The 14,769-nt window shown below is 37.0% G+C and overlaps 1 protein-coding gene across 6 annotated transcripts in view; it reads left to right on the top strand.

Annotated features, from left to right (window-relative positions):
• LOC103041349 (A-kinase anchor protein 13) overlaps positions 1 to 14,769 on the top strand; it is a 91,907-nt gene that overhangs the window by 44,728 nt on the left and 32,410 nt on the right. For all 6 annotated transcript variants that reach the window (XM_049465332.1, XM_049465335.1, XM_049465334.1 and 3 more), the window contains exons 9-10: positions 4,651 to 4,744; positions 11,291 to 11,406. In XM_049465332.1, coding sequence (XP_049321289.1) covers positions 4,651 to 4,744; positions 11,291 to 11,406 — 210 coding nt within the window. The remainder of the gene's footprint in view (positions 1 to 4,650; positions 4,745 to 11,290; positions 11,407 to 14,769) is intronic.

The following is a 14,769-nucleotide window of genomic DNA, read 5'->3' as shown; positions in this document are numbered from 1 at the left end:
TGAGTAGGTATGTGTACTGTATGTCTGTGGGTGTGGGAGCCTGCGTGAAGGGCTGACTGGGTGAGGGGTGTCTGAATTTGGTGGCAGTCTGGGAGCCTGTGTTTAGATCCTAACGGTTTCCTTTGGCCCGCCGCCTGGAGAGACTGATGGAAACGGGGCACATGGCCAAGTGACTTCATACCACTGCACTTCGACAGAAATTGCACTCATCCTCGTGCTGGGCAGCATTTCCAGCTTCATGCACTTTTAAGACCAAACACAAGAACATCTCAAGAATTTTTCTTGTAAAACATAGCAACAATGCAGTTACTGAAAGCAACAGAATGTGTTTAAATAGGTCAATATAATTGCCTTGACTCCCTTCTCGTCACGGCGACACGGGGCTGTAATTCTAAGCTTTGGTTCCCAGGCTTTTGAGTCAGGCGTGCATCAAGGTCCAGTCCTAGGGCCGTTATTTTTAAACCATATGTGTTTTTATTGGGTGCATTTTTGAACGATCTGCTTCCTACCGAGCCGTGCTGGCAGCGCCTTTCGCACTCCTTCCCCTGGTCCTGCAAATATGCAGTGAGAACAGCAGTGCTGCCAGATTCTGGTGAGGAACCTCAGGCCATATCTGGCAACATGCAGGGAAGCAGAGGCATGTACTGTATGCTAAAGTGAGGTGTCTGGAACTCAGCATAGTGCAGACATGAGACATTTTAGTGTGAATGAGGGAAACATTGTTTAATTTTTGTGCATTTTTAATAGCTGTGCAAGTGTGTAGATGGTACATAAGAGCATGCACATTTGCAGCTTCACAGACACATTAATGGGAAGCAATCCTCTTTTGAAACTGAGCACTTTTTAGATACTAAATAAGATACTAATTACACACAAACATAAATAGGTATATACATGCATACATACATACATATAGTTATGACCCTGTTGCCAGTTCAACTACTGGCAGGTACCTACCCTACAAGACCTGCCTGATGTTTTGAACCTGTCAGTCATCTTGCCATCAAATATAGACCCTTTTCAAAGTAGCTCAGATTCCTCTACTTCCTCAACACTTCAGTTACTTACAATATAAACTAAAGGGCAGGTTCCCAGACCTAGTCTTGAACTACAGCCTAGTCTTGAACTACACACAATTTTAATGGAGATTTTAAAAAGGAAATATAGTCTACGACTAAACTTGATCCCAGCCTGCGATACTGACCCTCTACTTATTAAAGTATTGAGACACCTAAACTTAAGGGTATGGACAGAGTTAATCTGGCTTTTGTTGGATTGAAGGTTTCAGAGAAATTCTGGGGATGGTTTTCTACTATATTGTGGAACGTTGCTGTGAGGATTTGATTGAATTTAACAACATCAAGAGAGTTTGTGAGGTCTGGATGTTCAATAGTCTCTATGCCATCCACCGACATGTCTCAAAAATACAGAATGAAGTACAATCATTCAATCTTTTTTGCTACCATATGACCCAGCCCTAGTCTTAAACAAATTTTTAAATCTTTAAATCTTTAACTAATAATTAAAATTCAACACTGTGCCCTAAATTTCATGTTTTTTATAGCAGTAATGTGTTAGCAGTTTTACATTTTGCAGTTAGAAAAAGCTGAGGTGTGAAGACTAATAGCACACTAAAACAGCTGTACAAACATCAAATAAAGCATAGGCTCACAGTGATGTGACAGCCTAGTGCGAGCTTGTGAAAGCAGAGCTGCTCTGCGTATCTAGAACAGCTCTGGTGAAATTGCAGCTTATTTTCTCTGAAAGGCAGTGGTGGTTCAGGCACACGTTCATGATGACAACACCATGTGTGTTAAACATGTCGAATGGCAAATTGGCCCATAGCTTTCAGGCCCAGTGGTCACTCTATGGTCTCAGCACATGATGGTCTGTGGTGGGAACTGCTTAAAACAGGGCAGTGTGTATATATGTCTGTGTGTGTGAATGTATATGTGTCTTTAAGCACTATCTAGCCTCTCTGGAGGCAGTTCCTGTGGCCTGTGTGTGGGACAACAGAGGGCTGTGTTCTCTCTCTCTCACTCTTTCTCTCTCACTCTTTCGGCCAGCTTCTCAAAGACACACACGGTGGCTACACAGTACCACAGCAGGGTCCCATCAATAGGGCGTTGTGTATTGTTAATTGCTTTAAAACTGTGCAGAGCCACTCAGCTTTTTTTTTACAAGTTACTAGTGGTGTAAACATAATTAGGCATCAGCCAGAAGGGAAATTCAACCCCTGCTCGACCCTCATGTGCTTCAGGAAACGTTAGAAGTAGGACTGATGCAGTGATGCAGAGGGAATATACTCTTAAAAATATAGGGGCTTCAAATGGTTCCTTGAGGGACACCAGAGAAGAAGCATGTCTGTTATGGAAAAGTGTGATTTACATTGACACTTTCCCAGTGTTAAATATTGGGTGGATATCCATACATGTTTGTTATGCTAAATAATAAATATAAAGTCATAAACACAATTTTGAGCATTTTGTGATATAATAGTTTCTAACTCTTGTAATAAGAAATACATTGCATTACTTTTACTTTTATTGGATTTAATGAAAACCTTTCAAACATCAGTACAACCTAGAACTTTATTTTAACAAGAAACTGGTAATAAGGCATGTAATGTGCAATTCGAATTTGAATTTATGATTCACTACATTGCAATATATTAAAATACTCTAAGCAAGAGTAAAATAAAACTTTACCATTTATCAGAACAGTGAAATCTAAAAAGAGGCATTCACAGATAGACATAATTTATTGATTCCAAGGGAAATTTAGCGACTAATCTTGCAGAAAATTTAAAACAAATAAACCAAATCTATCAGCAAATGTTTGAATGCAAATGTTTTTTTTTTAATCTTTTTTATTTAAAAATCAATACTTATTTTTTTTAGAATTGATACAGTATTGCTCATAAACAGATTGAGAGACACTTTGATGAATCGATATTTTCTTATGCTCCTGTTTTAGAACTGATTTTTTTTATATTGTAGACTGTATCTCTACTGCAAAGGCCAGACTAGAGAGAAAAAAAACAATTGATAAATAATACAGCCTGACATGCCAGAAGTCAAACAATAGCAGTATGTAAATTAATCAAGAAGTGTAACCTCAAGGGATGACATTAGAACAACATTTGTGAGTAAAGTTGCGAATGGCAAGGCAACATGGATTATTGGAGTTTCAGTGGTGCCAGCTGGATGAGACACTCCATTTTACTACAGTGTAAGATGGTATTGATTGTGACCAGCAACGTCTAACGAGAATTGTCATTGCAAACAGAGAAGCGACATTCAGTGCAAACAGCCTTACACACGTGTCTCAAAGGCCATTTTATGGCTTCCTTGGGACATGATACTATTTCCTGCCCCATTCGTTTTAGCATGCCAGTGTACTGTACTGTCCTTACTTCTACCTCTTGCTTTTCTATGTACACTCATTCAATAGCCATCTCTTTTTCAATAACCGGAGGTCTTTAACCTGTCCTTACTCTGGAAAAACCAGTTATCCATTCTTTAAAGTAATGCTGTTGGTTATAACAAAGCGGAGGAGCCCTTCCAGTGTCCAAACAGATGAACGAACAGTTAGCCTTTATATTTACTTGCCCTGGGGGGAGCTTTGTCATCTGTGGTCTTCTGTAATGTGAGAGGTGTGTAAACATTACTAATACAGTACATGTACTCACCTTTATTTTGTCAGAGATTAAAAACTGACTTTAGTTGATTTCAAGTCAGTTTGACCTTATAAGTCATAGATAGGGATGACCAATTGTGAATAAGAATTAAAGTTTAATTGTATTATCTAAATACACACATCTGTTCAACTTGTATGTAGGTGGAAGTCAGCAGCAAAAAAAGGTATAGGTATCCTCAGTATGTTGAAGCCAAGAGCACATGTTCAGCTAAATCAAGGCTCATTTGTTTGTTTGGACACCCACTTTCTAGAGGGCAGCTTTGCTGCTGATTGCTGAGGTTGGTGTTTCTTTACTTGGGGCTGGTGTGAGGAAGCGTGTGTGGTCTGTGGCGGCCTAAACACACAGCTGTTTTGAAGGTCTGGAGGTCTGGAGCTTATGGTCCAGTGAAACCACAATCTGAATGCTACCTCATGTCGTCTACAGGTTTTGATAATATGTGTGTCGTGGAATCTGTAGAAGACTTCTGTGTACTGAAAGTGATGCACTGAATTTATGTTTTCAAATTTACATTTTCAAACATCTGTGCTTTTCCTCATTAGTAAGATGAACACACGCAATTTGGTTTATTTATGTTGTGCGAATGCCACAGTCATTCCATTTGCAATGCGTTATTTTTTTTTTCAGTGCAGTTTGACAATGCTTGACCATGTTTATGATCTGTGTTTCTGCATCACTGCTCCTCTAAGCTCCTAAACGGAACCAGATTTGCACTCAGTTCACCTTTTAGAGCCTTTGATTCAGAGGCTTAAAGAGAAGGAGGAGGAAGTCTCAGAAATTAGAGGTGTAAATAATTCTTTCTAAAGATTTATAGTGCTGCTGTGTTTTATGGTGCTCTGTAGTGTTACGGTATGATGTGTCATTAGCAGACGCTCTACTGCTAGTCAGCCCACAGTTTCCAGTCAGACAGTCACATGCTTGACCATGACACGTCTTCCTGTTTCTGTTTCCAGATTCACAGAGAAAGAGACGCTCTCTGTCTTGACAGTTCCCAGGCCTCTCTGTGCAACAGGGCTGTAGAGAAGCGACAGAGCTCAGAGTCTACAGGTAAGGCTACATGGATTTTTCACTACCATCATTGTCATGCTATGACTGTAGACATGAGTCAGAAATGCCAATCAGAAAAACAATAATCGTGTGATGGTATTGCATTGATATTTGGAAGGAAAATAAAAGTTACCTGGAACAATAAATGAAAAAAAATGTATGCTCTATTGCATCTCAAATATTCTTATAGTTCCTGCAGATTTTGAGCTTGAGGTGCATTTTTAGTGCATTCCACACATGTTCAGTCTGTAAAAGGTCTGGTGATGCAGCTGGCCATGGCAAAATGTCTGTGTCTTCAGGACAAGCTCTTTAGATGCTCTTCAGCATTGTCCTGTTGGACTAGCGCACTGGAGTGTGTGTGGAGAAATGGAAGGGGCACTTGTTGCAGGACCTCATTAATGCAACATCAGGCTGTCAGAGTGCCTGGAAAGAAGGCAGAAGGTGATCTGGCATTGTAAAAAAAATTGAACACCACAACAGTATCAATCTGGACAGGTGATGCAGGACATCAAACGCTTGATACTGGAGCTGACCACAGGTACCTCCGCATGAATTCATTGGTTGTCTCCATCAAAGCATGATGACCACTACCTTTCTAAGTAGGGTTGCAGCGGTAACCGGTTTCACGGTATACCATGGTATTAAAATGCACGGTTATCATACCGTGTGTGTTTGCTTATTACCGGTAAAACGCAAGCCAGCGGAGAAACTCACCCGCGCATGCGCAACTCTGCTCCGCTTCAGCTACTCGGCACACAGCGGTGAGAACAACAGAAAGTGCATCAGACTAAACAAATCTCCGTCCGCCTAAAAAAAGGCTAAACTAAAATCAGCAGTGTGGGACTATTTCGGATACCCGCCGAACGCAGGATGGTTATCCGATTTGTAATCAATGTGGCCGTAAAGTCACAGCTAAAGGTGGACATACGTCAAACCTGTTCTCCCATCTCCGAGAACACCACCCCGCTGTGCAGCGCAAAGTATGTGTTTAGCTTATAATTTTAATCTGAACCTAAATAAAACCTCTTTGTAGTCGTGCACAACCCATGCAGTAAGCGCCCGCAAAAGCGCGGAGTTATCCGAAATTTGGGCACGCAGGTACAGGCGTGAAGTGCGTGCTACGATGGATTCACGTGTCCGTTTAAAGGTCCTGGCCGGACTGGATGTGAAAGACGCCATTCATTTACATGCGTTCATTTTCAAATTCTGACGTGCCTGTTTTTCATATGTTAAAACCAGACTCGGTGTGAAAGCCTTAAAATAGAAATCTCTATTGTGAGGATCATGTCAGAAATAAATCCCCTCTTTCTGCAGTATCTGGTTATATACCAACTTGGCAGTAAAACGGACGTTTACAACAGTTGTTGATCAGACACTGACCCAGGCTCAGTTTATCAGATATTAAATAATTTAAACTTAAATAATTGTACTGAATATTTTAAATACAGGATCTTTACTTCTTAGAGGACATGTAATGTGTGTAACGTGTGTGTATGTGTGTATATATATTATATATATTTATATATATTTTTTTTTATATACACTCTTAATGCCCTTAAGAGTAGTGGAAAAACCTGGTTTCCTTCACCTGATGGTATACAGCTTATTTTTCTTAAGGAGACATTAAAATTATAATTGTTCCAGGTTTCTACAATAAATAGTTAATTGAACAAAAAACCTTTGTTGTAATTTCTTTAAGGGTCAGTTTAATAATATATGTAACAAACTGTGATACCGTGATAACCGTGATACCGCGGTATTTTCTGAGACGGTTATCATACCGTGAAAATCTCATACCGTTGCAACCCTATTTCTAAGTAACTCCATGACCGTCTGGCATTGCCATTCCTGTTGTTGGATTTTATTTAGATAAACCTATTTGTATTATACTGCATCTGCTGTTAGGAGATGCAGTATATATTGCAGTAGTCTAGATGTCTAATAATGCATCTTAAAATGTATCTATTGAAATGAGAATTTTGTCTTACTACTTTAAAACTTTTCTTACTTAAGTTTGTCTCACTTCAGTGGCTTATAAAACTAGATAAAAAGTAAATTAAAACAGTATTATATATTTTTATAATTTGCATACTGAAATATCTTAGCAAGCAGTGTGAGAGGATTTCACTTACCAATTATAAAGTGTGCACTGTGTACACGTTTCAAAAGAATTACATTTTATTAAAATACACTCTTATTAATTTACATCTATTAATTAATTTACCAAGCACATTATCAGGAAGACAATATACACCTATTCATGCTCTTATCTAATCACCCAATCATGTGGCTGCAGTTCAGTGCATAAAAACATTTAGATAGATCCAGCTGTGCAGATAATGTTTACATCAACCATCAGAATGGAGACATATTTGATTGCAGTGATTATAAGTGTAACGTAATTTTTTTGTCATGAGAGCTGATGTGGAACTGCTCATCACATTTGTCTCATTTTAACTCAAAATGGGCAGATAATCATAAAGAAAGCCTCCAATGAGCAGCAGTTCTGTTGAACAAAATGTATAATGATGGTGATTGAGCTCAAAGGAGAATGTTCAGACTGTTTAGAGCTGACAGAAAGGTTACTGTAAATCAGATAACAGCTCTGTACAATTTTGGTGAGCAGAAAAGCATTTCAGAATGAACAAAGTGTGAAAGTTTGTGGTAGAAAGGCTGTAAAAGCAGAAGAGAACATTGGGTTCCACCAATCAAGAATAGGAAGCTGAGGCTCTGGTGGTGATCTGATGACTCTCTAATTCAGTAACCGAAGCATTACAGATTTGCTTAAATGCATCCCTATTCATTATATCTTCTATAATAATAAAAAAAAAACTTAGATTAAAATGGCTTGTCCTGCTTTTGTTGGAGTAACTTTTTCTACAGTCCAGGGCAAAGCTTTCTATTGTTTTCTATAGGTTTTGTAGCACTGCTGTGAGGACTTGATTGCATTCAGTAGTCAAAGAGCATTAGTGAGGTCAGAAAGTTGATTGTTCAACACCACAGCCTTACCCCAACTCGTTCTATTGAGCACACTTTCACTAGTGTCTGTGAGATCAGACACTGATGTTGGACCAGAGTGCCTGTGTTTGTTATTGGTGCGTCAAGAAGGTTTTTGATGGACAGTTGATGGTGGAATATCTGGAGTCATCCTATTATGGCACCACAGTGGAATTTAGTGAGATCTTTAGAATCAGCTACTCTTGCTTGATTTTATTTAATCTGTAGTAATTCTGAACGATATGACCAGAATTTATAATTCACAATATATTTCTTAATTTGATCTATACAATATATTTTCAAAATAAACAGTATGTATCATGGTGTATGTAACCATGCACTGACATAGGTGGGTGATACTGTTTGTTGTTATGCTATTTAATTACAATATTATTTTTCAATATATATATATATATATATATACATTTATTGTAATGACACAAAGACAAAATACATCTAAAGTAATTAAGCTTGCTCAAATTGTTGCCATTATTATTATTAATATTATTTTTATTATTAATATTAATATGTTATATATATATATATATATATATATATATATATATATATATATATATATATATATATATATATATATATATATATATATATGTATTTTTGTGTATAGTCACATGACTACTCTTTATCCAGTCTGCAACTGGATAGCAACATGGATGAGAACTCACAGCACATACCAAACAAAATGCAGCTTGTATCAATAGATAAATGCCATGCAATCTTTCATTGAAATATGTTAATATATTTTTAGTTGAGGTAAAGTGTTAATTGTCATTGCTGTTTTGTACAGTTTGATTGATAGATTTACATCACAGTAAAAAATATTTCCAGGGTATGACATTTCTTCACTTTCATTAACAATAAATGGGTCATCTGTGTGTATCTGTGGTGTAGCTACAATAAACGGTCCATGGTAACTAACTAGTCAGTGAGAGCTTGTGCAGCCAGTGTGCAGCCAAAGACTGGCGGATGAGTCAGATCACAGACGACTGAATGACGAGCCGAGCTTCTTCATCCAAGGTCCGCAATGGAGGAGAATGATGTCATTGTATGAGAGTGTTTTGAAGTCTCTTCGTCTGCACCAGCTGTATGAAGGCCTGCTCTCAGCTGTGGGGTTTGAGCCTGACACGACAGGAAGCACGACAGGATGTGCTAAAGATAACTGATCAGATGAAATTGTGTTGGTGTTAGTTTGTGTGTTTCTTGGTTGTTGGCTCTTTAAAAAGACTTGAAAAGTCGAGAAGACCTTTAGTAATGCTTTTTATAAGTGCGTTATTAATAATACTTTATACAGCATAGATAATAAATTATTATGATTGCCATAAGCTTGTATAACATGTGCTAACATTGAAATACATAATGTTATAAAAAATGTGATTTCCTAATGCCCAATAAGATCTGTTCATAATAACACTTTACATACTGTTATAAGGCATCATGAAACTTGTCTTTATGAAGAAACATATACTTATACATAACAGCTTATAAAATATGTCACTATAAGTACTTATGAGTTATTATACAAGCTTATTACAGTTATTACAATGTATTAGTTTTGTTTTATAATGCATTTTAAAGGCATTCATAGTGCAGTATCAATACAAAATTCATGGAAGTTGTTGCCAGATCTTTTTCTCTTTTACTATTTGCAGTATTGTGAAGAAAATCATTGACAAATTGTATCTACTAACAGGCCCGACTCTCAAAACATCCGGCACACCATTTTATTCAAATTCCCCTTAAAGGTTTAAAGATTTTTCTAATACTATTTTATGATTACAACACATGTGGATGTTGCACCATGATATAACAAGTGGGGGTACAACTAATGACCATTGACCTGATTTTCAGTGTTATATTCAAATCAACATAATACAAACAATAAATAATTATAATAACAAAATAATAATTCTCACCGTAATTTAGATTATAATAACTCATAATAACAAAGTACTAATCATAATTTCAAGATTTGTTGCAACATAATTATGACATTAAGATGACCGATAAAATAATAAAAGCTGCTTAATAATAGAATACCCCACTTATTTATGTCTGGTTGTGTGTGTGTGTGTTTCTATATAGTTACATGAGTCAGTTCAGTGTTTTTCTTACATGTTTCCTACACTGTTACTGATGCTTAACTCAAATGCTGATTCAGACTGTAAAAGAAAAGCTCAGCTCAGCGTAGAAAGGCTGTTTTAACTGAACTGCTGTGTTTCTCAGCAGAAAGTACATGTGGACAAAGAACAGCTGTAGTGGACCCATCGTGGCCCCTCCTCTTTTTCTCAAGCTGTCATGGCACCTGTGGTGTGTGTCTGTGTGTGTGACAGCTGACAAAGCTAGAAGATTCCCCTGCTTACAGCACAGAATCAGAGCTGCTGCCACTGATTACTGCTCTTTTAATCTCAAATTAACCCATTAAAATCTGAGCTTATTATTAACTGATGTGCATTTGTCAGATGTTCTGGATATTCATTTAATCAAAACTTAATTTGGATGTAATGTTTTAATGGATTTAGTGGTCATTGTTTATGCATATTCATTTAAAATAACAGTTCAATATTGCATACTCTTAAATATAAAGGTGCTAAAAATGGTTCTTTGAGCAATGCAAAAAAAAAAAAACACTTTGAATTCCATAAAAATGTTTTTTTTTTTTTGTTCTTTTACTTGTTACCTATTACATTTTCCCTTCATTTTTTGTTAAATTTTTTGATGTGATGTCATCTTACAGGACAGGTCTAAATTAATTTTAAAAAAAGTATTTTGCATAATTTACTTGTTTTCTCTCAATTCTGCTAGAAATATATATGTATATATGTATATATGTACAAAAAACCTTGCCAGATAAATATATTTATATAAAAAAAACATGCCATATTTTATGATGCAATATGCCATGCAATAGTTTGGCGCTATACAGTCGCAATGCTACCAGCCAGGCTTGGCAGATTTCTTTATGAAACAAATAAGCTGTGGTTTAAATAACTATTTAAAGTGTATTGATTGATTGAAAGTGTATGATAATGAAATAGGGCAACAGGTTATGGAGTTTAATGGTGGCCAAAAACTGATTAAGCTCTTTACTGGTTGCAGACAGATAGATGCAGCATTCAAATGATGATGGAACGTATTTGAGGTTTCTCTGGGTTCTTCCTCTGATCTGTCACTACCTGATGCGTCATCCGGTTTCTGAGTAGAGTGAGTCTGACTTGGACCTCTGACTTAGTTGAGAACATGCCGTTAAATGAGGAACTGCTTCACAAGCTTATGGCTGAGAATGAGAAACAGGAAGTCTTGAGAATAAGTAACTTGCTCATTTTTATTCTGTTTCATTTCTTGATGTGATTTCTGCAGATATAGTGCTCTGAATTACAGTGCCATTTCTTATCGGCAGACTTCTTATATTTACGGATGTGTGATCTTTTTTTTTAAACTCTCTTCTGAGAAAAACAAGAAGTGAGAAGTGAAAGCAGTCCGATAATGTGTGTGTTAATGAACACGTGTTTATGTATGTGTGTGTTGCAGAAAGTCCACTTTCTCAAGTCCGACACAGCACAGGCAGCACAACTCTGCGAGACTCCGGCAGTGATACAGATGGCTTCATCAGCACAGACACGGGAGATGACAACGTCTTCAGAAAGGTGAGTGAGAAGAGGAGAGATGGACAGATATGCTTGTTAGGATACTGCCTTTTTTGGACAACATATTGTCCAAGAAATAAACAATATTACTGCCACTTTGAGATCAACTAATATGGTGATAATAGCATAAAATGCACTTTTAAATCAATGGATATTGGAGGATCTAGAATTTTTAAAAAAGGATATTCAGGCAGTGCAGTTAAAATGTGGACATTTTAAATAGTCAGTTTAAAGAGACATTTTAGAAGACTTATTCACATTAATGAGCTCACTTTTAAACAAAGTAAACAAAAAGGTACAATATGTAGAGCAGGTCCATATATTGTATGTTATGTTGACATTGCAGTTATTGTGAAAAGTCTATTCAAGAGAACAGAGTGGATGGGAGGCTTTAGTGGTGTTTAGTGGTATTAAAGTTGTTCCTTGTTGTTTAACTAGTAACTATATGACTGTGGTTGAGGATGTTTAGGTTCAGTTCAGTTTTTAACTTGTTTGCCACCCTGTTCTTTTTAGTATTACCACTGTAACAAAACCACTACTTATTCCTAAACCTTACCAGGTAGTGTTGCTCTCTTTTCATTGTGTCTGTCCTCTTAGTTTGTTGCGCTGTTCAATTGAAGCTGAATCAATTTCAGCTGATGAGCTTTTAGCTTTGTCTTCACTGATACAGACAGTAAGCCAGTACATTCCCCTTCTGATGTGTGTTTAGCTCTAGATTGCATTTGCTTTAGAGGGAGTGGATTATGGTGAGAAAAGATTGGCAATATTAGCGCTAGCAATATTAGCGCTAGCAATATTAGCGCTTGCTTGACACAGGAAAAAAAAAATCCTGTAGTTAACCAGTAGTACAACTTAGAACTAGCAGAGTCTGGAGGTGATGTGCTGCTCTCTAGTATCAACAATATCATATTATCATAAAGTTGGTGACACTTTTTACTGTATCTCCATCTTTGTGTAGGGCTTTCTCTAATGGTCGTTAGGGAAGCCTGTTTTAGAGCTCAATTTTGGTTATGCCATACTTACTTTTGAAGGAGGAAGTACAGTGTTTGAGGTTTATGTTTTATCACTTCCTTGTATCAAACTCTCGTTATTCAACCATGCCAAATAAGCACAGATAGACATTATAGGCCTTATTTAAATTACATTTTTGGGATAGTGTAGAATTAAAAGAAGACATTTTATATGCAAACTTTTGATATTTTAGAACAAATTGCCAAAAGCATACATTTTAAAATGTTTAATTAAAAAGAATTCCTCTTAGAAAAGTGCATAAAAATGCTATTATATTATTATTATTATAGCATTATAATATCAATATCATCCAAAAGACCAAGCATGTCTTGGCTGATCAAACACATTTAAAATAAAGGGATAAAAACAAGCTTAAATTTCTCCAACCCTAAAAAAAAAAAAAAAATTGTAACTACATTTGAGGCCTTTTTTCGATGACCAACTCAATCTGAATGGCAAAGCTTGGACTAGCTTTTAGCTTAGTGCTACATGAGCTAGCAATTTCTAGGAAGTACAGTTGTATTGGTGTTCTCCACTGAGGTCATGTGACCATGATGCTTATAATTTTCCCTGCGCTCTGTCAAGCCTCCACCCCACCCACTCGCTTGCTCGCCCACACACTCACTCACAAATGCCCCTGCTTGGTACACACACACATACATACACGCTCACTCACATTCGCTGGAAGTCATTTCTGGGGCACATGAATGGAAAGCTTTCATCCCCCAGAGCCCCAACAAAACCCTCTATGTGTGTATTAGAGGCACAGAGCCGACTCGCCTCCTCTCTCACGCTACCTCAGCAACACACAATGGCCTGGCCAAAGCCTCACACCCAACACCTTGGGATTATTTCAGCCTTCTGTACATTTGTGTGTGTGTTTGTCTGTGTGTGAATATGCTTTGTGTGTGTGTCCAGGTGCATAGGCTAACCAGTAAGTGATGTTTCTGTTTCGTGCGTGTGTGTTTGTGTGGGTTTGCTGGCTTCCCACATTGGGTCGATAGTGGGCTTCAGAAAGTTTTACCATAAAATCCCCGTCCTTTTCTAAGATAGCAAGGCAATTCGACACTGGGTTTCCATCCAAACATTTCACAAAATGCACATAATGTCGTTTTGGCTGATTAGGGTAGTATAGTGTACTATAGAGTAGTATACAGAGCATAAGTTAGTATGGGAAATAATAGGGAGCGTAGAGAGAAGTGGGGTTATAGGGTAAAGAAGGTAGTGTAGAGAAATATAAGGTAGTGTGAGGAGTATATGGATATATAATGGAGTGTAGAGAGTAGGATAGTATTGAAAAGTATAGAGAAGTATTCATAGTGTAGGGTGATGTGGGGTTATATTGGTAGTATACAGTATTATAGGGTATTGTAAGAAAGTATAAAATAGTATAATGAGTATGCTTTAGTGATAATCATGCCACAACTGTTATTTTTCTTACATGTTATTTGAACTATTTAAAATCAGTTTTAACGCAGTTTTGTCCATTTTTCCTTCTATTTTTATTTCACATAACCAAAAAGTATAAGGCCAGTTTATAAAGGAAGGAGTATGGTTACAGTCATTTGACCCACTTGAGCATAACTTCGTATCGGAAGCTTAATATTCTGTAATTACTGATTGTGTCTGCAAAATAAGATATGCAAATTAGGTTTATACATATGAAACCAGCTAGAGGCTGTGGTTGAAACTAGGGGAGACCTTCAGTCAGTCATCTAAATTAAGTCCTTGAGTGGGCATGACCAATCCTCTATAAATGACTAGTGCCAGACTGATATAATATTTCACTTGTGGTTTCTGCCAGTTCTTGTGTCATTCTGTGATCTTTGAGAAAGTCCAAATGTGTGATTTAACTTTACTGTACAGTTAGATTGTCTATATGAGCCAAAGGGGTTTCTACCGAGGTGCCTAACTTCAGAAGAGTTTGGTGATTTCCTTGCTCGAAGTCACCTAGTAAACCTGGTAAATAACTTGTCTTGGGGTGTTATTGTATCTCCATTTACATTTACCTAGTTTCTAGGCCATGGCTTGATTTAAATTACAGCTCAGTTTGGGTCACGGTTTAGTTTGGATCAAAGATTTAATTAATGATTTAAATGATGATGAATATCCCGAAAAAACCCACACATTTAAATGTTTGTGTTAAGTGACTGTTTATTTGCTGTCCAGACTGTCCAGACTGGATAGTATCAATATATAATATATGCTGTTAAAAATGTTAATTGAATCATTTAAACAGTAGTATAGTGTAAGCAAATGCAAACAATATGGGGAAAAATGTGAAAAAAGCTTAGATGTTATGGCATAAATTAACAAATAGTGAACAAAGCCTTAGGCTAAATATCAGAATCG

The sequence above is a fragment of the Astyanax mexicanus genome, chromosome 16 (assembly GCF_023375975.1).
Source record: "Astyanax mexicanus isolate ESR-SI-001 chromosome 16, AstMex3_surface, whole genome shotgun sequence".
Lineage (NCBI taxonomy): Eukaryota > Metazoa > Chordata > Actinopteri > Characiformes > Acestrorhamphidae > Astyanax > Astyanax mexicanus.
The sequence above is the reverse complement of the archived record's forward strand: the minus strand, read 5'-3'. Positions and strand labels throughout refer to the sequence as shown.